This window comes from Dipodomys ordii, unplaced genomic scaffold (assembly GCF_000151885.1).
Source record: "Dipodomys ordii isolate 6190 unplaced genomic scaffold, Dord_2.0 Scaffold147, whole genome shotgun sequence".
Lineage (NCBI taxonomy): Eukaryota > Metazoa > Chordata > Mammalia > Rodentia > Heteromyidae > Dipodomys > Dipodomys ordii.
In genome coordinates, this window is record NW_012267363.1 from 1,395,213 (window position 1) to 1,415,497 (window position 20,285).

The following is a 20,285-nucleotide window of genomic DNA, read 5'->3' on the forward strand; positions in this document are numbered from 1 at the left end:
ACCACTCAAAACCAGAAGTGCTGCTGTGGCTCAAGTGGTAGAGCTCTCGCCTTGAGCTGAAGAGCTGAGGGATAGTGCCCAGGCCCAGAGTTCAAGCACCATAACTGACCAAAAATAAATAAATAAAATAGGTAGGGCCAGCCATCAGTGGTTCACACCTATAATCCTAGCTACTCACGAGGCTGAGATTTGGGGATCAAGATTCAAAGCTAGACAAGGCAAACAAAGCTTTGAGATGTATCTATAGTTAACCAGCACAAAGCTGGAACTAGAGGAATGGCCCTGAGTTCAAGCCCCAGTACCTCACACACACACACACACACACAAAGTAGAATTAAAACATTTTAACTTCTATCCAGATATCATTTCAACATGCAACATGAAGGTTAAATGAGGAGTTTCACTTTTGTTTGTGTGTCACACACTGGTAGCATGAGCACTCAGTAGTCACAGATGGCCAGTGGCTGTGGTATTGGACCTGTTACCGTCAGGAGAGGTCTTGCAGGACACATACAGAACCTTGGCTCAGGCCTTCTTGGTCTTGTAGGAAGTCTTGTTGTTCTGGTGCCTGACTGGCCCTCATACCTGGCTAGCCCAGACCCACCTGTGCCCTTAAGTTCAGCAAACTGAAGAGAGAAAATGGTGAATTTGGAAGGCCTGCTGGTACCTCTGAGCTGAAACTGCTCATTTGTGAAGATGACAAGGAGAGGAGGAAGAATGGGACTCAGGCTTGGGGTGGGGTGCCTCAGGCTCCTTCAAGGTTTTTCCTCAGTATGTAGGTGGTGGTCCAGAAGGGGAGAACATTGCAGAGGATGATGGGAGTGAGCCTGGTGTCCTGACAATGGAGCTGACTCCTCTCCTGCCTCCACAGTGCCACTGCACGGGCAGTCCCCATTGGTGACTGGTGAACGTGTGGCCACCAGCATGCGGACAGTGGGCAAGCTTCCAAGGCACCGGCCCCTGAGTCGCACCCAATCCTCGCCACTGCCACAGAGTCCCCAGGCCCTGCAGCAGCTGGTCATGCAGCAGCAGCACCAGCAGTTTCTGGAGAAGCAGAAGCAGCAGCAGCAGCTACAGCTGGGCAAAGTATGCCTGGAGAGGCAAAAGTTCTGGGGCTGATACGGCTAGAGGCTCAGGCTGGGCAGGAAAGGCACGGGGGCGAGGGGGTATTTGGGGGTGCTGAGCCCAGGCCCCACTAGGGGTACAGGAGAGTTGGAGAGTTGGCTTTCTATTTTCTGATTGGTGAAGAAGCTCCCTTGGGCTAGCAGCTGTCTTTGAGAAGGGAGGGAAGGATAGAAGGACCTGGACTGTAGGCCTGTATAGCCACTCCTCCCAGCTAATAGGTTCCCCATCATTCTGCCTCCAGATCCTTACCAAGACTGGGGAGCTGCCCAGGCAGCCCACTACCCACCCTGAGGAGACAGAAGAGGAGCTAACCGAGCAGCAGGAAGCCTTGCTAGGAGAGGGCGCTGTGACCATGCCACGGGAAGGCTCCACAGAAAGTGAGAGCACTCAGGAAGACCTGGAAGAAGAAGAGGAGGAAGAAGAAGAGGAAGATGAGGACTGCATTCAGGTCAAGGATGAAGAGGGAGAAAGTGGCCCTGAGGAGGGGCCCGACTTGGAGGAGTCCAGTGCCAGTTATAAAAAGGTGCCCCCCTGACCTGGTCCTAGCCCTTAAGTCCCCACCCCATCGTCCTTTCCCACCCCCTTCCCACATCTGCCTGTCTCCATCCCCAGCAGCTCAGTTGGCAGTGGAGCAGCTTTCTGAAGAGTGAGAGGGGAGGAAAGAAGCCAAGAGGGAGTTGAAGGGGCTGCTGATGTGTGGGTCCCTGAGCTGTGCCTCTGCCTGTCTGCCAACCCCCTTGCATCTGCCTGTCTGCGTGTACTTGCGTGCGTACACGTGGCCTGTGTGTATCTGCTTTTGTGCCTGCGTCCGCTGGTTGTGCGTGGGTCTCTGCGTGCTTGTGTGCGTGTGTACACACACGCCCCCACTGTTACTACAGTCTGCCTTGTGCCTGGCACTCTCCATTCATTGCGGACACAGCTGAGCCCTCGAGTCCTGACTCATCCCTCCCTCGCCTCCACCCCCGCCCCTCTCAGCCTCTTACCTCAATGCTACTCTTCAATGTGACTCATCACATCCCCCATCCTTCCCCTTCTTGCTGGAGATGGCGGAGGCTGGAGTGTCTCCTGTCCCTGGAGGGAACAAATGGGAGATGGAAGATACTTGGAAGAGAGAGCTGGGTTGGGGGCCCCCTAGAGGCCCAAGGGGCACCTGTTCTCGCTCTTGTCCAGGCTGCTTATCCTCACTCAGGCCCCCTCCATTTCTTCCCAGCTGTTCACAGATGCCCAGCAGCTGCAGTCCCTGCAGGTGTACCAGGCACCCCTCAGCTTGGCCACTGTGCCTCACCAAGCCCTGGGTCGCACCCAGTCCTCACCTGCTGCTCCTGGAGGCATGAAGAGCCCCCCAGATCAGCCCACCAAGCACCTCTTCACCACTGGTGAGCCCTATCACTGCTTGTTGCATCTTTTCAACATATAGCAGGGACCTGTGTGTTGCATCTAGGGCCCTTCAGACACACTGAAGCAAGTGAGCCCGTGGCTATTTATGGTAGTCAGGAGGGTAGGCAGTCCTGCCTCTACCAATTGAGGAAGCGCTGATTTCTGTGCCTCCACCTCCCTCTTCCTAGGATACCTGATTTTGCACTATCACCCGTACAAGCTCAGGAGCTCAAGTGGAGAGAGCCCATTGTCTCTTTTGGGTTCTGCCCTGCTAGCTTTCTCTCGTCTCTGTGGGTTTGACAGTTGGACTCAGTAGGTTGCAGCAGGCTTTTTCCATGAAACTGCCACATACTAGGCTCTGAGTGGAAATAGGCTTGCCTGAGGATGGAGAGCCATACACAGGGCTAAGATGGGAAGGAGAAAGGAAGATTTTTTTTTAGGGGGGAAAAGTAGACTACGCAGTTGGCAAAGATAAAGACCAATGGGAGGTGTCAAGGACAAGTCTGGTTAGGCCTGAGAGCCAGAGGTTTCTGACAGGAGTATGAACAAAGGAATTTCAAGAGTGAGGACAGGTGTATATAGAAGTGGCCATAGGTAGGTGTTTGGGCTGGGTATGGTGGCCAGGCTGTGATTCCTGGCCCAGAACAGGGCTGGCTGACACAAGGGTCTGTGGTCCAGGTGTGGTCTATGACACGTTCATGCTGAAGCACCAGTGCATGTGCGGGAACACACACGTGCACCCCGAGCACGCTGGCCGCATCCAGAGTATCTGGTCCCGGCTGCAGGAGACCGGCCTGCTCAGCAAGTGCGAGGTGAGGGAGTCCCCTTCCTTCAGCCCAGCTTTAGTCTGAGCAGAGCCTCCATTTCCCCTGGGGTTATGTCTCTCTCATACCCAAGTTCATTCCTTGAGACCTGTTTCCTTCATGGTTCCCACTGGACTCAGTCCTGGAGTGAGGTCTGTGGGGATCCATGGCAGTTGCTCAGAATCCTTTGGAGTTCTGGAAGGATGATTCCATGGGCCCTACCTAGGCTATGGTTATCAAGAGAGCTGAGCATTCAGTGTCACTTCTCTCGCTTGTCTGTCCTGCCCTTCCCTGGCAGCGGATTCGGGGTCGCAAAGCCACCCTGGATGAGATCCAGACAGTTCACTCTGAATACCATACCCTGCTCTATGGGACCAGCCCCCTCAACCGACAGAAACTTGACAGCAAGAAACTGCTTGGTGAGCTGACACATCTGATGTCTTGTGGAATGGGGCTGTCAGAAGACCTTCTGGCCAGGGTTGGCCGTTGTCCTGATAGTCGAGGGTCATCCCGTTAGCAGAGCTGGTACCCCGTCAGCGAGTGTCATTTACATAGATGCAGCCTGAGTAAGCTGGAGGACACCGTGCAGGAGGGTGGAGTGATCCTTTGCCCCTCCCCAGACTGTCAGAGGCAGAATGTTTCCTAGAATGAGACAAACAGCTTCCAGCTGGAATGGGCGACAAAGGCCTCACCTGGACTTGGATTTGTGGGTTTGTTTTCTGTGACTCACTGACTTACTGACCTCACACCTTCAAAGTCCACTCTGTCCCTTTTCCTTGCAGGCCCCATCAGCCAGAAGATGTATGCCATGCTGCCTTGCGGGGGTATTGGGGTGAGTGGGGTATATTCCAGAGGGAGTGGGCGGTGGCTCTCCTACCTCTAGCCCCCTTCTTTCCTGGCCATCATGGCTGCTAGCCTGTTGTCTGGTGCCCACCTCCACTCTTGCCCTCCCCCTGCAGGGGGCACCCTGAAGCCTGCTCTCCTGCCCCTGCAGGTGGACAGTGACACCGTGTGGAACGAGATGCACTCCTCCAGTGCTGTGCGCATGGCAGTGGGCTGCCTGGTGGAGCTGGCCTTCAAGGTGGCTGCAGGAGAGCTCAAGGTGAGGGTGTCCTTATGGCACACCTTGGCTTGGTCCTATGGCCTTAGAAGTAGAAGCTGGGAGCAGTCCTGGCTTCTTTTAACTTGGATGCCAGAGTGGAAAGAATGTGGCGCCTCTGGAGACACCGAGGGGTTGAGAGAGATGAGGGAACATTCAACAGTAATGGTGTTGTGAAGATGTCTACTTGCTCCAGAGGCCAATGGTTGACATTCAAATGGTTGATATGTATTTCTCATCTGTAATCCTTTCGATGCTTGGCTATATTTCTACCCCATCCCTGGCCATCATTCTTTCCCATCTCATCTCTGTCCCTCTCCCTATACTTCAGAATGGATTTGCCATCATCCGACCCCCAGGACACCATGCTGAAGAGTCCACAGCCATGTAAGTGCTGCCCTGTCCTACCCCTGGCCCTTTGCCCCCAGCCTTCCTGTGACCCAGCCCCACCTCACTCTGAAGCTGACCTCCCTGTCCTCTTCTCCCTCTCACCCCCCTCAGGGGATTCTGCTTCTTCAACTCCGTAGCCATCACAGCTAAACTCTTGCAGCAGAAGTTGAATGTGGGCAAGGTCCTCATCGTGGACTGGGTAGGTAGTGGGCTGAGGTTGCTGGGCAGAGGTGGGTGCAGCTGAACTGGGACAGCGTGAGAGCTCATTCCTTGTTTTTTCATGCTGATGATAGGTTAGCCTCAGTCTCTTCTTCTGGACCATTAGCTCAGTTCTCACATTCTAATATGTCTCCTTCCTTTTTCTGAGAGACCCAAGTGCTTTTATCCCTTGCCCACTTTGTCATTCCCCAACAGCCTCAAGCATAACATACAAGGGGTTTCTACCTTGAACAGTAGGAACAGGGATGCCGCTACCACTGCCAGAAGCCACTTGCCTCCCCTCACAATTGGGAACTAATATGTGCCAGGAACCTGACTAGTACTTGACATACAGTGTTGCTTACAGCCATCTTGAATACAAAGGTCTAGATGGTCTAGTGGCTCACACCTGTAATGCTAGCTACTCAGGAGGCTGAGATCTGAGGATCACAGTTCAAAAGCCAGCCCAAGGGCTGGGAAGGTGGCTCAGTGGTAGAATGCTTGCCTTGCATGCATGAGGCCCTGGGTTCGATTCCTCAGCACCACATACGCAAAAAAGAAAAAAAGCCGGAAGTGGCGCTGTGGCTCAAGTGGTAGAGCGCTAGCCTTGAGCTGAAGAGCTGAGGGACAGCGCCCAGGCCCAGAGGTTAGGCCCCATGACTGAAAAAAAAAAAAAAAAAAAAAAAAAAAGAAAGGTCTAGATGTCCATTTCTATAAGTGAAGGCACTTTTTTAGGTGACTTAGCTAACGTCTCTCAGCTGAGGATGTCATACTTCTGTCTTGCTATAGCTTTTCAGAAGCTGCCCTAATGGTGAGAGTAAAGCTCATACTGCTCTCTGTGTTCAGGGAACTCACTGTGGCCAGGAACCATCTTTTTTTTGTAGTGTGTGTGTGTGTGTGTGTGTGTCTGTCTGTCTGTGTCTGTCTGTCTGAACTCTGGGCCTGGGCACTGTCCCTCAGCTCTTCAGCTCAAAGCTAGCACTCTACCACTTGAGCCATAGTGCCACTTCTGGCTTTTTCTGCTAATTTGGTGCTGAGGAATTGAACCCAGGGCCTCATGCATGCAAGGCAAGCGCTCTACTACTGAGCCATCTTCCCAGCCAGGAACAATCTTAAGCAAGCAAGGGTAGAATCTCGTGTGTGTGTGTGTGTGTGTGTGTGTGTCTTTCTGTCTGTCTGTCTGTCTGTGTCTGTGTGTGCATGCGTGCATACACTGGTATTAGGACTTGAACTTAGAGCCTTGTGCTCTTGCTTAGCTTTTTTGCTCAAAATTGGCTCTTCCAGCTTTTTGTTAACAGTTGGAGATAAAGTTTCTCAGATTTAATCTGTTTGCCTAGGCTGGCTTGGAACTTCAGGCCTCAGATCTGAGCCTCCCTTAGTAGCTACGATTACAGGCATGAGCAATCAGTGACTAAGGGTAGAGTCTTTTTTTTTTTGGTCAGTGTGGGACTTGAACTCTGAACCTGGGAGCTGTCCCTCAGCTCTTCAGCTCAAGGCTAGCGCTCTACCACTTGAGCCACAGTGCCACTTCTGGTTTTTTGAGTGGTTTATTAGAGATGAGAGTCTCACAGGCTTTCCTGCCTGGGCTGGCTTTGAACCGTGATCCTCAGATCTCAGCCTCCTGAGTAGCTAGGATTACAGGTATGAGCCACCAGTGCCTGGCAAGGGTGGAATGTTTAAAGCTCAATTTTGGCTTAACAATTCATGTGGACGGGCTGGGAAGGTGGCTCAGTGGTAGAGCGCTTGCCTTGCATGCATGAGGCCCTGGGTTCGATTCCTCAGCACCACATAAGCAAAAAGAAAAAAAGCCAGAAGTGGTGCTGTGGCTCAAGTGGTAGAGCGCTAGCCTTGAGCTGAAGAGGTGAGAGACAGCGCCCAGGCCCAGAGTTCAGGCCTTGTGACCGGACCCCCCAAAAAAAAAATTCATGTGGACATGGTAGCTCATGCCTGTAATCCTAGTACTCTGGAGGCTAAGGCAGGAGATCTCAAGTTTGAGGTTAGCTGGCTAATATAGCAAGACTTTGTCAAAAACAAACCAAGCCAGGCCTCAGTGGCTTATGCCTGTAATCCTAGCCATTCAGGAAGCTGAGATCTGAGGATCGCCATTCAAAGCCAGCCTGGGCAGGAAAGTCCATGAGACCCTTATCTCCAATTAACCATCATAAAACCGGACGTTGCACTGTGGCTCAAAGTGGTAGAGCACTATCCTTGAGCAAAAGAGCTGAGGGACAGTGCCCAGGCCCAGAGTTCAAGCCCCATAACCAGCCAAAAACAAAACAAAATTAAAAAAAAAAAAACAAGTTGAATAGAGTGTTGCATGCTTGTAATCTGTTTCAGTTAGGAGGCTGAGGCAGGACAGTGGTAAATTTGGATTTGGTGCCATCCTAGAATACATAGAAAAACACTTATCAAAAACAAGCAAGTGGGCTGGGAAGGTGGCTCGGGGGTAGAGTGCTTGCTTTGCATGCATGAGGCCCTGGGTTCCATTCCTCAGCACGACATAAACAGAAAAAGCCAGAAGTGGCGCTGTAACTCAAGTGGTAGAGTGCTAGCCTTGAGCTGAAGAGCTGAGGGACAGTGCCCAGGCCCAGAGTTCAAGCCCCACAACTGACCAAAACAAAGAAGTGCTGAGCGCCGGTGGCTCATACCTGTAATCCTGGCTATTCAGTAGGCTGAGATCTGCGGATCACGATTCAAAGCCAGCCTAGGCAGGAAAGTCTATGAATTCCTATCTCCAATAAACCACAAGAAAACGGGAAGTGGCGCTGTGGCTCAAGTGATAGAGCACTAGCCTTGAGCTGAAGAGCTCAGGGACAGCGCCCAGGCCCATAGTTCAAGCCCTATGACCAACAAAAAGAAAAAGCAACTAAGTAAACAAAGTCATGTAAATGATGGAGCCTTCTTTAGAATATGTCTGTCTGTTTTAAAGGTCTTAAGGTTCCCTAACTCAAGTGGAATATGTTCTGCAGGGAGATAAATACCTTATGACTTTGTATGGCCTGTACTCAGTGTGATAACTTAGATGTGAAATTCCAGATAGAGAAGTGAGTCCAGGCAGTTGGGAATGGAGTGCAGGTTCCTTGAAACTAGTGGTAGGTTCACCCCCAAAGCTTACCATAGAATGGATAGTAGGCAGGTGGCTTGTGTGTGTGTGTGTGTGTGTGTGCGTGTGTGTGTGTGTGTGTGTAATCTGTCTGTCTGTTTATCTACTTGCCTGCCTGCCAGTCCTGGGACTTGAACTCAGGGCCTAGGTGCTGTCCTTGAGCTTTTTGGCTCAAGACTAGCACTCTACCACTTGAGCCATAGCTCGACTTCTGGCTTTTTTGTGTGCTTAATTGGAGGCAAGAATCTCAGATTTTCCTATCTGAGAGATGGCTTCAAACTGCAATCCTCAGGTCTCGGCCTCCCGAGTAGCAAGGATTATAGACATGAGCCGCTGGTGCCCAGCCTGACAGGTGGCATTTTGTCCTTTGTGTCAGAGCTTGGACCATTTCCTAAAGTTTCTACCTCTCTCTGCTAGGACATTCACCATGGCAATGGTACCCAGCAAGCGTTCTACAATGACCCCTCTGTGCTCTACATCTCCCTGCATCGCTATGACAACGGGAACTTTTTTCCAGGCTCTGGGGCTCCTGAAGAGGTACAGCTCAAGGACCTATAGTAGGCTCTTCTGGGAGGTAACTGATTGGGGCCTGTGAGGAAGCCATGAAAACTCATATGGTGCTGGTCCCTGGGGCGTCTGAGGGCTCCTAGTAGGAGGACCTCACAGGTCTGACTGCCCCTCAGGCAGATCAGAGGTCAGTGGAGTGGGGCTCTGGAGGTGAGTGTGGAGGTGGGGCAATGTCTGGGGTCCCCCAAGCAGTAAAAATAACCTCTTCCCCTACCTTGGTGCCAGGTCGGTGGAGGGCCAGGTGTGGGGTACAATGTGAATGTGGCATGGACAGGAGGTGTGGACCCCCCCATCGGAGACGTGGAATACCTGACAGCCTTCAGGTGGGGACTGAGAAAAAGGCCAAGGGAGGGGCAGGAGGAGGGGTATAATCTCTGAAAGGAGAGCAGTGTGGTGTGAGGCTGACCTGGCCATCTACCTGCGTCAGCTTGGGCCATCCCTTTGCAGGACAGTGGTGATGCCCATTGCCCACGAGTTCTCACCTGACGTGGTCCTAGTCTCTGCTGGGTTTGATGCTGTTGAAGGGCATCTGTCTCCACTGGGTGGCTATTCTGTCACCGCCAGATGTGAGTGTGCTGGGCATTTGAGGGAGGTGTGCAGCAGCCAGGTTAGAGGCAGCGGGGATGTGGAATGGGCAGATCTTGGACATGGGAGTTATCCTGCTGGCTCCCCCCACTTTTCTGCCAACCTTGACCCAGGGGCCAGCAGGCAGAAGTGATGTAGCATAGCATGGGTCTCCTGCTGGAGCCCAGGGGGGCAGTTTGCTGATCCCTGACATTCTAGAGATGCTTTTGAAAGAACAGCATGTGATTGGATTTCTTTGTCTTACCCTCAGATGGAACATTTAGTCTACTGACATTGTGTTTTATTATGTATATATTTGGCTTTAAATCTACCATCAAATTTTGTTTCTTTTTTTTCTCCTTTCTAACCATCTCTAGAATTGATACTATTTACCATCTTATCCTCCTTTCTTCACCCATTTGCAAAGGTTTTGGCCACTTGACCAGGCAGCTGATGAAGCTGGCTGGGGGCCGGGTGGTGCTGGCCCTGGAGGGAGGCCATGACTTGACCGCCATCTGTGATGCCTCTGAGGCCTGTGTTTCAGCTCTGCTCAGCGTGGAGGTGAGGGCAGCAGTGAGAAAGGTGGGATGAAGGATCAGAAGGACCAAGCAGCTCCAAGGGCCCTTGGGGAAGATGTGCCTTGGTCCTGAGAATAGTTGGGAATGGCTTCCTGAATAGAGCTCCCTCAAAAGGCTGTGCTTGCCCACCATGAGGATGTCTGACTGAAGGAGGGTAGTTGAAGGGGCAGGCATCACCACCCCATATCCTCACCCTAATCCTGGTCTTCTCTCTCCTTCCAGCTGCAGCCTTTGGATGAGGCAGTCTTACAGCAAAAGCCCAACATCAACGCAGTGACCACACTTGAGAAAGTCATCGAGATCCAGAGTGCGTGAGAACAAGCCAAGGGGCTCAGACCTCCAGTTGCCTTGTGGGAGCTCCTGGGCTGGTAGCACCACATGGGGCTGTCTTCACCTCCCTGACTCCCTACTGGTCCTTCTTCCCCAGGCAAACACTGGAGTTGTGTGCAGAGGTTTGCTGCTGGTTTGGGTCGCTCTCTGCGGGAGGCTCAGGCAGGTGAGACTGAGGAGGCCGAGACTGTGAGCGCCATGGCCTTGCTGTCAGTGGGGGCTGAACAGGCCCAGGCTGCTGCTGCCCGAGAACACAGCCCCAGGTAAGCTCCTCACCTCCCACTCCTGTCTCTGGCCCACACTAGTCTCTCTCACTCAGTGTCCTTCCTGTGCTTGTCCCCACAGGCCGGCAGAGGAGCCCATGGAGCAGGAGCCTGCCCTCTGACACTCTGGCCCCCATCCTGGGCTTCATCATTGTGATTTTGTTTATTTTTTCTATTAAAAACAAAAAGTCACACATTCAACAATGCGTGCTGTGTGGGTCTCTCAGCCTTGCCCCTTCTGCTCCTCTAAGCTGCCTCAGGCCCCCCGACCATATATGACCCACATCCCAGTTCTAGAAGTTGCTCTCTCTGTAGGAGGTAAGGGTTCACAGTCCAGCCCCTCCCCCATTTTGCACCCTATGCCACTTCCCTAAATTCTGTCCTTTCCACCTTGGAGTCTGGGCCAGCTCAAGGTGAGCATGGGGGCCCAAACAGTACGCTCCAGTTCTGGGCCCCCCCCACCGCCCTAAGCGAGGTGGGAACAGTAGGTTGGTACCTTGGCTTTAGCAGACTTTGGGGGGGGAATGCCTTAATTTCACCCCCTCCCCTTCCCACTGCCTAGGCTGCAGTGGCAGGGAAGTGGGCTCCCACACTGTGCTCTGCAATCCTTCCCATCTTTTATCCCCACCATCTCTGCAGACTCCTCTCTGGCCTCAGCACCCACCAGAGGCTATGCTAAGGATGAGGGCCTTGGGTCTGTGACCAGAGTTGTCTTGCCTCACACTCCCAGCAGCTGAGAGGATGAGGGGATGGGATCTTAAAGTTCTGAGGGTCTAGATGGATCCCTAGAGGCAAGCCTGCGCTCACTTCAGTTTTGCCCTCCCTGCCTTCTTGCTGACACAACCTGGGGTAGAGGAGAAGGTGGTTTCTAACAGGAGGGCACCAGGCTGATGAGAGCCCCCTTACTGTTTAGGACCAGATTTCTCCTAGTTATCTAGCTGCAGAAGGGTCTGGGTTATTCCCTTCCTGGATCCTTTTGCTTTGAAGCCTGAGGATGGCAAAAGATGGGTTTAGAACAGGCAGAACCAAACCCCAAGAACCCAGTAACTGGCCTCGACTAAAAGATTCCCTTCCTCCAGGGTTGTCTTCGTTGGCCACTAGGCTAAGGAGTCCAAGTCCAGGAGAGGCTGGGTGCTGTCTCTCCTTTTTTCTAGTAGCCCTATGTCCAAGGCTGGGGGCCACAGGCTTCCAGTGAAAGCTGTCTAGCCTGTAGGAAACCAAAGATGTGAAGTAGCTCCTAGGGGCCCAATTCCTCCCTGATGTTACATCCGTAATCTCCCATCCCCAGGGCCCCACCAATCTGTTTACATAGTTATGATCCAGATGGGGGCCTGAGCAGGGTTGTGGGAGCCAAGGGAGGGGCAGAGTCCCACCACCATTGGTTCACTGTGTGCTTGTGTGTTGTGTTCTGGATTCTCTTGGGGGGATGGAGATGGGGCTAGGCCCAGTGTACCAGGCCTCCCTGCACTGAGCCCCAGGCTCTGGCTCCTCTCTCTGTGGCTGGTCTGGTTCTCGTGTAAACCCACTCCTTGCTTTGTCTCAGTTAAGTATTTTGTAACCCATTACACTGTGTGTCCTTGTGTAAATAAACTTGTTTCTTGCAGTGCCTTCTGGGGCTAGTGATGTCTGTTCTCTGGGATCCCAAATGGAATAGGGTCTTATCCCCTTCCTAGCCAAAAGCAAACCACCTGCCTTTTTTTCAGCCTTGGACTAGAAAGCAGTTTGGTATGCCAGAAGCCAACTGGGAGATCTCAATCTTGTAGGTGAAAGATAAGCCAGGCCCGGGAGCTGGGAAGGTGGCTCAGTGGTAGAGCACTTGCCTTGCATGCATGAGGCCCTGGGTTTGATTCCTCAGCACCACATAAGCAAAAGGAAAAAAGCCAGAAGTGGTGCTGTGGCTCAAGTGGTAGAGTGCTAGCCTTGAACTGAAGAGCTGAGGGACAGCGCCCAGGCACAGAGTTCAGGCCCCATGACCAGACCCCCCCCCCCCAAAAAAAAGAAAAAAGCCAGGCCTGGTGGCTCTCACCTGTAATCCTAGCTACTCTAAGATCTGAGGATCAGTTCAAAGCCAGCCCGGGCAGGAAAGTCTGTGAGACTGTTTTGTTTTTGTTTTTTTTTGCTAGTGTGGGGCCTGGGCGCTGTCCCTCAGCTCTTCAGTTCAAAGCTAGCGCTTTACCACTTGAGCCACTGCATCACTCTGAGGAATCGAACCCAGGGCCTCATGCATGCCAGGCAAGCCCTCTACCACTGAGCCAGTTTCCCAGCCCCTGCGAGACTTTTTTTTTTGTCGGTCGTGGGGCTTGAACTCTGGGCCTGGGCGCTGTCCCTCAGCTCTTCAGCTCAAGGCTAGCACTCTTACCACTTGAGCTACAGCGCCACTTCCGGTTTTCTGGTGGTTTATTGGAGATAGAGTCTCACAGTCTCTCCTGCCCTGGCTGGCTTTGAACCATGATCCTCAGATCTCAGCCTCCTGAGTAGCTAGGATTACAGGCGTGAGCCACCAGTGCCCGGCTGCGAGACTCTTTTTATCTGCAATAAACCACTAGAAAACGAAGTGGCGCTGTGGCTCAAGTGGTGGAGCGCTAACCTTGAGCTGAAGGGCTGAGGAACAGCGCCCAGGCCCAGAGTTCAAACCCCATGACCAACAACAACAACAAAATTCTACTGAAGCCAGGCATCAGTGGCTTAGGCTTATAAACTTAGCTACTCTGGAGGCTGAGATCTGAAGACCAAGATTCAAAGCCAGCCCAGGAGGAAAGTGTAAGACTCTTAGCTCCAATTAATTATCAAAAAGCCAGAAATGGGCTGGGAACGTGGCTTAGTGGTAGAGTGCTTGCCTAGCATGCATGCCCTGGGTTTGATTCTTCAGTACCACATAAAAACACAAAAAGCCAGAAGTGGCGCTGTGGCTCAAGTGGTAGAGCACTAGCCTTGAGCACAGATAGGCTCAGGGATAGTGCCCAAGCCCTGAGTCCTGAGTTCAAGCCCCAAACTGGCAAAAAAAAAAGCCAGAAATGGTGCTGTGTCTCAAAGAACTAAAGCACTAGCCTTGAGCACAAACACTCAGGGACAGTGCTCAGGCTCTGAGTTCAAGCCCCAGGACCAGGACACACACACACACACACACACTTGAATATATTTACAGCATCTCACACACACACACACACACACACACTTGAATATATTTACAGCATCTCACACACACACACACACACACACACACACACACTTGAATATATTTACAGCATCTCATAGGACCTTCCTAGAGGCCTCAATGGTGACGGGGTGTGAGGAGAGGACCATCCAGAGAGGTCTCAGCTGAGTTTACAGCCAGACCTGACCTCCATAGAAGAAGAACTACAGGGCTGGGAAGGTGGCTCAGTGGTAGAACGCTTGCCTTGCATGCATGAGGCCCTGGGTTCAATTCCTCAGCACCACATAAACAAAAAGAAAAAAGCCAGAAATGGTGCTGTGGCTCAAGTGGTAGAGCACTAGCCTTGAGCTGAAGAGCTGAGGGACAGTGCCCAGGCCTAGAGTTCAGGCCCCCCTACCCTCCCCCCCAAAAAAAAAGAACTACAGAGGAACTCCACTTTTATACACATAGACAAGAAATCCAGAAGTTTCAAGGACTTTATTGGGGCCCTTGACCCACTCCTCACAGTATTGCACGAACCTTCTGGTCTTGCTGTTGCTTTTGCTTTTTCACATGTTGGGAGGAAAGGCAGGAGACTGAGTCCCCTTGGGAGATACCCTTCTTTTGTGGGAGTGGTGATAGGCCTGCCTGCGGGTTGCAGCTGTCTCCTGGAGTGTGAAGGTTGTAGAGTATTGGCTCTCAGGGAAGAGAGTGGCAGGAGGAGGCACAGGAAGTCATGAAGAACGGATGGGCGGCGCTTCCTGGGCACTGAATGTGTGCACCACCCAAGGCACGAGGGCCAGGACCAGGCATGGCCAGAGTGTATACTTGAGGAAGTTAAAGATGTAAAAGAGGCTGATCTGAGGGGGGTGACCCAGCCAGTTCAGGAGGCCCAGCAGTATCATGGCCAACACAAGACAGGTTATCTTCTGGCCATTTCTCAGGTGTACCCGTCGTATCTGGGCATAGCAGGGAGAGTGCAGGGCAATGCCCAGACCCAAGGCAGTTCCTGAGTCACGACTCAAGGAAGCAAAGGGTCGGCTGTCCAAGAGCACCCACTCAGGCCGTTCACACCACTTGGATGCTAGGTTGATGGACCTGTAGGGAAGGAAAGTCCTTGCCAGGAGAGGCTAGAACCCAGAGGGCCACAGCTCTTAGTGGCCACAGCTCTGTTGTGCTGCAACCCCAAGAGGGTCTATGTGGTAATACATCCTGTCTTCAGTTCTAATGAGTGAGATCCACCAACTAGGTACAGAATTGGGTAAGACAGGCTGGGAATGTGGCTTAGCAGTAGAGTGCTTGCCTAGCATGCAGGAAGGGTTCAATTCCTCAACACCACATAAACAGAAAAAGCTGCAAGTGGTACTGTGGCTCAAGTAATAGAATGCTAGTCTTGAGCAAAAGAAGCTCAGGGATAGTGGGCAGGCCCTGAGTTCAAGCCCCAGGATTGGCAAAAAATAAAAAATGGTAGGAAAAGCCCAAATCTACCCAGGTTCCAAAGTGGGACTTACCAAGAAAGATCCAAGCCCAGAGTAAAGAGGGTCCAATAGATGAGGCTGGCCCCTAGCATGAGAGATAGGGCAGTCAGCCCATAGAAGCTTAGTTCCCGCTCCATGGGCACCCGGGGAGTCATCAGCCAGCCTAGGACAGCACCTAGGAGAATGAGATAAGAGAAGCTTCAAGAAGTTTGAGGAAATGACAACCCCACCTCCAGCTTGGTAAGAGAACAGACTAAGACATAGTGGGGTTGGCTTGAGGTTGGCTTTACAGAAGCTGGAAAAAACAGGAAGGTTTTAGAATGGTTCTCCCACTACCAAAGGCCCACCCTGTTGCCCTAGCTGCTCACCAGTTAGTAGGCCAGACAGCACTTGATGAGGGAAATGTGCTAAGAGGAAGACCCGGGACATGCCAATCGCCAATAGGAAGGTGCAATAAACCAGGCTAGGTATCACCCTTAACCAGCGGCTAGAAAGAAGAGAGATGAATATTCAAGGGATGTCCAGCTACAGCTTGGTTTTCCTCAGCACCCAAGTATTTTATAGTTTGACCAAACACCCCAGGCACTCCAGGCTCCCTAGTTTCTAGGCTGTCATGCTTGAAGGATCATTTGGGCCTAGAATGTCATTAACCCCTGCTCCTATAGTGAATAATGCCAGAGGCATACCTGTGGGCCCGAGTGGCCATCTGGGAAGAAAGGGCTGTCATCATGGGCCAGAGGGCTGCTCCTGTGATCATACAGTGTCCAGAGGGGCTGCCTGCCCAGAAATCCAGAAACTTGGAGTGAGAATGGTGGAAGCCAATTTTCCCTAGTGATTATTTTCACATGGCTGCCTCCCCAAGGCTGAGATTACCCAACCAGGATCCATCCATTGCTTCCTCTTGCTTGAGGCTTTTTTCTCTCCCACCTGAGACCATTGCTTTTAGGCTTCTGCCTAGCACTTTCTCTGACTTTACCCTATACCAGCTGGGTGGCCAGCACCTGGTATGAATGCCCTCTTCCCATAACTCAACCTGGTCTTTCTGGAGTTGCTTTGTTCTTTATGCCAGTAACTGAGAGGCTGGACCTCTGGTTGGGCCACCCTGGATGAAGTGTTCTGAAACCCTCACCCAAACTCCTAACTACCTAATAAAGGAAGGAGCTTGGAGGTTTCCCACCTGGACCAGTTTCACAAGAAGAAGGGAACTGGTGAACTTTGACTGGAGCCTGGTTGTAATACCCAGATTCATGAACCCACCAAAAGGGCCTCTCTCCAAACAGAATCCTGGAAGAGAAAAAATGCAAGATGACATGACACATACACACATTGCCATGAATATGGAGGGGGGGGCCTTTAGGACAGTAGAATTGTACTTGAGACAAGGTCTTAAGAGGTAACATCAGAAAGACTGATTCTGGCTGGGAACTGATGGCCCAAATCTACTATCTTAGGCTGAGATTTGAGGTATCATGGTTCAAAGCCACAGGGGCAGGAAAGTCCATAAGACTCTTATTTCCAATTAACCCGCAAAAAGCCAGAAGTGGAGCTGTAGCTCAAGTTGTAGCACAAGTTGTAGCTCAAGTTGTAGCTCAAGTTGTAGCCAAATGTGAGGCTCTGACTGCAGTACCAGCAAAACAACAAAATAAACCACCAGACGCTGGTGGGTCATGCCTATAATCCTAGCTACTCAGGAGGCTGAGATCTGAGGACTGAGGTTCAAAGCCAGTCCAGACAGGGAAGTCCATGAGATTCTTATCTCCAATAAACCACTCAGAAAACCAGAAGTGGCACTGTGGCTCCAGTGGTAGAGCACTTGCCTTGAGCTGAAGAGCTGAGGGTCAACGCTCAGGCCCAGAGTTTTGTTGGCCCCATGATCAACAAAAAATAAAAATAAAACAACAAAACAAAACAGATCATGAAAATGAATAGAGAAAATAGAGGTGTGAAGCTCAATTGGTAGAGGACCAGCGTTGAGCAAAAAAGCCAAGTGAGAGGACAGGGCCCAATTCAAGCTGTTGTACCAGCAGGAGATTTAAAAAGGGGGGGGGGGAGAATAAGCAATTTGTCACTGAGAAAGGGTGGGGTGGGGGGTTGAGAGTGTCCACTAAGGTGTGCCCAACCCTTGGGGGAGAGAGACTTTTATAGTCTCCAAGGCACTAAGCACAAAGCAAACAGCAATTAGGCAAGAAGGAAATGATTGGCTAACTGCTTTTCTGTTTATAATAGGGATGAAGCCCTTGTGGAGAAGTCAGGAGGGTAAAGGATTTCCTAGCTTATTTTTCAGCAAGTCATTGTAGCCCATTCAGTGTCTCCTATGAACCTCCCTCCCTTCCTCTAGGTTGGGGACTTGGCAACAGAGGCTGAGGTGAAAGGAGGTGAAGCTGCCTACTTAATGGCTCTCTTCTGTACCCACAAGAGAGAAAACAGGTGGCACAAAGTGATAAACCCCAAGGACTGCAGGGCCTCCACCCATTTGCCTGAGATGCCTTGCTTTTAAGTCTCAGAATGAAAAGCCTACTTGTGAATGGAGGGGAAAGAAAAAAAGCAGTGTTTTCCCTCCACTGTTCTTCAAACGTTACTGTGCACAGAAAATCACCTGAGGATCAAGTACAGATTCTGATCTTGCAAGCTTTTAAGTGCAGCCTATTCTGTTTGGGGCATAGATTAGGGACCACATCTTAACTTGCATGGCAGTTTGTATGATGCCTGGCTCAAAGCTTGCTTCTTAATAATGATGTCAAGCAAAAGGATAGATGAATGAAAAACAGAATTGAGAAGTGGGATTTTCTGCTTCTTAAATCACTACAGATACTTGTTAAAATCCAACTGCCAACCCCGGCTGGAGTTTCTAAGTCAGTAGGTCAGAGGGAAGAGGGGAGATCAGCATTTAAACACACCCCTTAGGTGATTTCTCTGATGAGGCCAGCGTTACAAACACTGGTCCAAAGAGTAGGATGGGTGAAGTCTGGGTCTCAAATGGAGAAAATCAGTTGGCCTACGGGGTAAGGGAAGAATGGCCTTAGAGCCATCTATTGAGAAAGATCAGGGCCTCCAGTGGTAGGGAACCAGGATGACCGAGGGCTTCGCTGTCTCACCACTTGAAGATGAGGTTGAGCCACTCAGTGATGAAGCTGATCCAGAGCACGGAGATGCCTACGCGGCGGGAGGCATAGTAGGCCACTGGGAAGTAGAACAGAAAGAGGTTCTTAGGATCGCCCAGAAAGGTCACCCAGAGCCACACGTTCTCCAGCCAGGGCAGCCGGTTCTGCAGCGCCTCAGCCATGGCGATGCCCGCACTCATCGCGGACTCCATGGCGTTCCAGCGGCTGGCAGGGCCGAGGAGGGCCTGTTCTCGGGAGGAAGCCTAGGAATCCAGACAACTCCAAGTGGCTACCGGCTGCCCTCCAAAGCCCACCCTTCCTAGCCCCACGCCCCACCCTCCCCACCAGGGGTTTGGATCCAAGTCCCGCCTCTGCCCCGCCCCGCCCCCGGCCAGCAGCTGCGCGCGCGTGTCGAGCCTGAGGCTGCCCTGTTTCCTCTCTCGCCCCGCTCCGGCTTTCCCCCTCTACTGGGCGGCAGAGGGGACAAACCTTTTCGAAGGCGTTTCCTCTGGGCCCCCACGTGGCCGCTGTTGCTGGCACGTGGGCAGCCGGCGTAGTAGAGGAACCCGCTGCTGTTCCGGGTCAGGGGAGGATTAATTTGCGCGAGAGCGGGTCCGGTGGCTGCTGCGAAGGCGGATGTATAATCTTCAGGGCCTGGTATCCTTCAAGATCGGACCTCGCTTCTTTCATAGAAGCTACTCACTGATCAGTCTGTCAGTCTGAGATCTCTTGGTGGGAAAGCTAGGACTACCCCCCCCCCCCACACACACCTTCTTCAGGGAGATGAAGTGGGCCCTGAAGTTAAACTCCAAATTCATCCACGAAAAGTGACCTAATTTATTTGCTATTGGTTTGGAGGCTGACAGACCAGTCTCTTGTTTTCGAGAGGTCTTCCCCAAAGAAGGGGAATTCAATTCTCTTGCCATCGCTACCCTACTGGGAAGATAAACTTAGTTTTGGTATGGGAAAAGGAGGAACAGGTACCACGACAAAAGGTCTGCTTAGACGCTGAGGTCAGGTGTGAAGAAACTGTTAAAGGGGCTCCTGAGTTTCTCCCTACCCTGAGCAACTTTGTTCTTGGTGTTTTCTGTTGAGGGGTGAAAATGAAGCTGTAAATATGAATTCTTAGAAAGACAGGGATTCATTCACTAATTCCTCTTGAATTTTAATTGCTTCAAGGGGAAAGTTTAAACTTACTACCAAAGTCACTTTTTCTTTTCTTTCTCTCTTACTTTCTCTCACCTTCCTTCCTTCCTTCCCTTTCTTTCTTTCTTTTTTTTTTTTTTGGGTCCGGTCGTGGGGCCTGAACTCTGGGCCTGGGCGCTGTCCCTCAGCTCTTCAGCTCAAGGCTAGCACTCTTACCACTTGAGCTACAGCGCCACTTCCGGTTTTCTGGTGGTTTATTGGAGATAGAGTCTCACAGTCTCTCCTGCCCTGGCTGGCTTTGAACCATGATCCTCAGATCTCAGCCTCCTGAGTAGCTAGGATTACAGGCGTGAGCCACCAGTGCCCGGCTGCGAGACTCTTTTTATCTGCAATAAACCACTAGAAAACGAAGTGGCGCTGTGGCTCAAGTGGTGGAGCGCTAACCTTGAGCTGAAGGGCTGAGGAACAGCGCCCAGGCCCAGAGTTCAAACCCCATGACCAACAACAACAACAAAATTCTACTGAAGCCAGGCATCAGTGGCTTAGGCTTATAAACTTAGCTACTCTGGAGGCTGAGATCTGAAGACCAAGATTCAAAGCCAGCCCAGGAGGAAAGTGTAAGACTCTTAGCTCCAATTAATTATCAAAAAGCCAGAAATGGGCTGGGAACGTGGCTTAGTGGTAGAGTGCTTGCCTAGCATGCATGCCCTGGGTTTGATTCTTCAGTACCACATAAAAACACAAAAAGCCAGAAGTGGCGCTGTGGCTCAAGTGGTAGAGCACTAGCCTTGAGCACAGATAGGCTCAGGGATAGTGCCCAAGCCCTGAGTCCTGAGTTCAAGCCCCAAACTGGCAAAAAAAAAAGCCAGAAATGGTGCTGTGTCTCAAAGAACTAAAGCACTAGCCTTGAGCACAAACACTCAGGGACAGTGCTCAGGCTCTGAGTTCAAGCCCCAGGACCAGGACACACACACACACACACACACTTGAATATATTTACAGCATCTCACACACACACACACACACACAC

General features: G+C 51.6%; 2 protein-coding genes across 6 annotated transcripts in view; one reads left to right on the forward strand and one right to left on the reverse strand.

Moving 5' to 3' along the window:
• The window catches only part of Hdac5 (histone deacetylase 5), a 37,307-nt gene extending 26,060 nt beyond the window's left edge, over positions 1–11,247 (forward strand). For 3 of the 5 annotated variants that reach the window (XM_013032028.1, XM_013032031.1, XM_013032030.1), the window contains exons 11-26: positions 872–1,086; positions 1,367–1,648; positions 2,336–2,501; positions 3,181–3,314; positions 3,604–3,724; positions 4,088–4,137; positions 4,300–4,407; positions 4,736–4,791; positions 4,906–4,993; positions 8,513–8,632; positions 8,888–8,985; positions 9,110–9,228; positions 9,654–9,787; positions 10,027–10,111; positions 10,232–10,397; positions 10,480–10,598. In XM_013032028.1, the coding sequence (XP_012887482.1) occupies positions 872–1,086; positions 1,367–1,648; positions 2,336–2,501; positions 3,181–3,314; positions 3,604–3,724; positions 4,088–4,137; positions 4,300–4,407; positions 4,736–4,791; positions 4,906–4,993; positions 8,513–8,632; positions 8,888–8,985; positions 9,110–9,228; positions 9,654–9,787; positions 10,027–10,111; positions 10,232–10,397; positions 10,480–10,519 (1,982 nt within the window). In that variant the 3' untranslated portion in view covers positions 10,520–10,598. Of the gene's footprint in view, positions 1–871; positions 1,087–1,366; positions 1,649–2,335; positions 2,502–3,180; positions 3,315–3,603; positions 3,725–4,087; positions 4,138–4,299; positions 4,408–4,735; positions 4,792–4,905; positions 4,994–8,512; positions 8,633–8,887; positions 8,986–9,109; positions 9,229–9,653; positions 9,788–10,026; positions 10,112–10,231; positions 10,402–10,479 lie in introns of those variants that run through there. The other 2 variants (XM_013032032.1, XM_013032027.1) reach the window with 2 other exon arrangements.
• Positions 11,248–14,009: 2,762 nt separating this feature from the next.
• G6pc3 (glucose 6 phosphatase, catalytic, 3) lies at positions 14,010–18,415 on the reverse strand. The gene is made up of 6 exons (XM_013031955.1): positions 18,104–18,415; positions 16,186–16,292; positions 15,695–15,785; positions 15,377–15,495; positions 15,042–15,183; positions 14,010–14,628 (listed from the first exon to the last, which is right to left on the reverse strand). The coding sequence occupies exons 1-6, from the start codon at positions 18,319–18,321 to the stop codon at positions 14,265–14,267; spliced, it is 1,041 nt and encodes a 346-aa protein (XP_012887409.1). The 5' UTR covers positions 18,322–18,415; the 3' UTR covers positions 14,010–14,264.
• Between the last annotated feature and the right edge of the window lie 1,870 nt (positions 18,416–20,285).

Bases quoted from the DNA above. Each gene is read 5' to 3' on its own strand.
- G6pc3 (XM_013031955.1), bottom strand. From the start codon at position 18,321: ATGGAGTCCGCGATGAGTGCGGGCATCGCCATGGCTGAGGCGCTGCAG. The intron at 15,786-16,185 runs GTGGGAAACCTC...ATTTCTGGGCAG, and splicing joins TTCTTGTGAAACTGGTCCAG to GCAGCCCCTCTGGACACTGT. The intron at 14,629-15,041 runs GTAAGTCCCACT...CCTTCCCTACAG, and splicing joins CTGGGCTTGGATCTTTCTTG to GTCCATCAACCTAGCATCCA.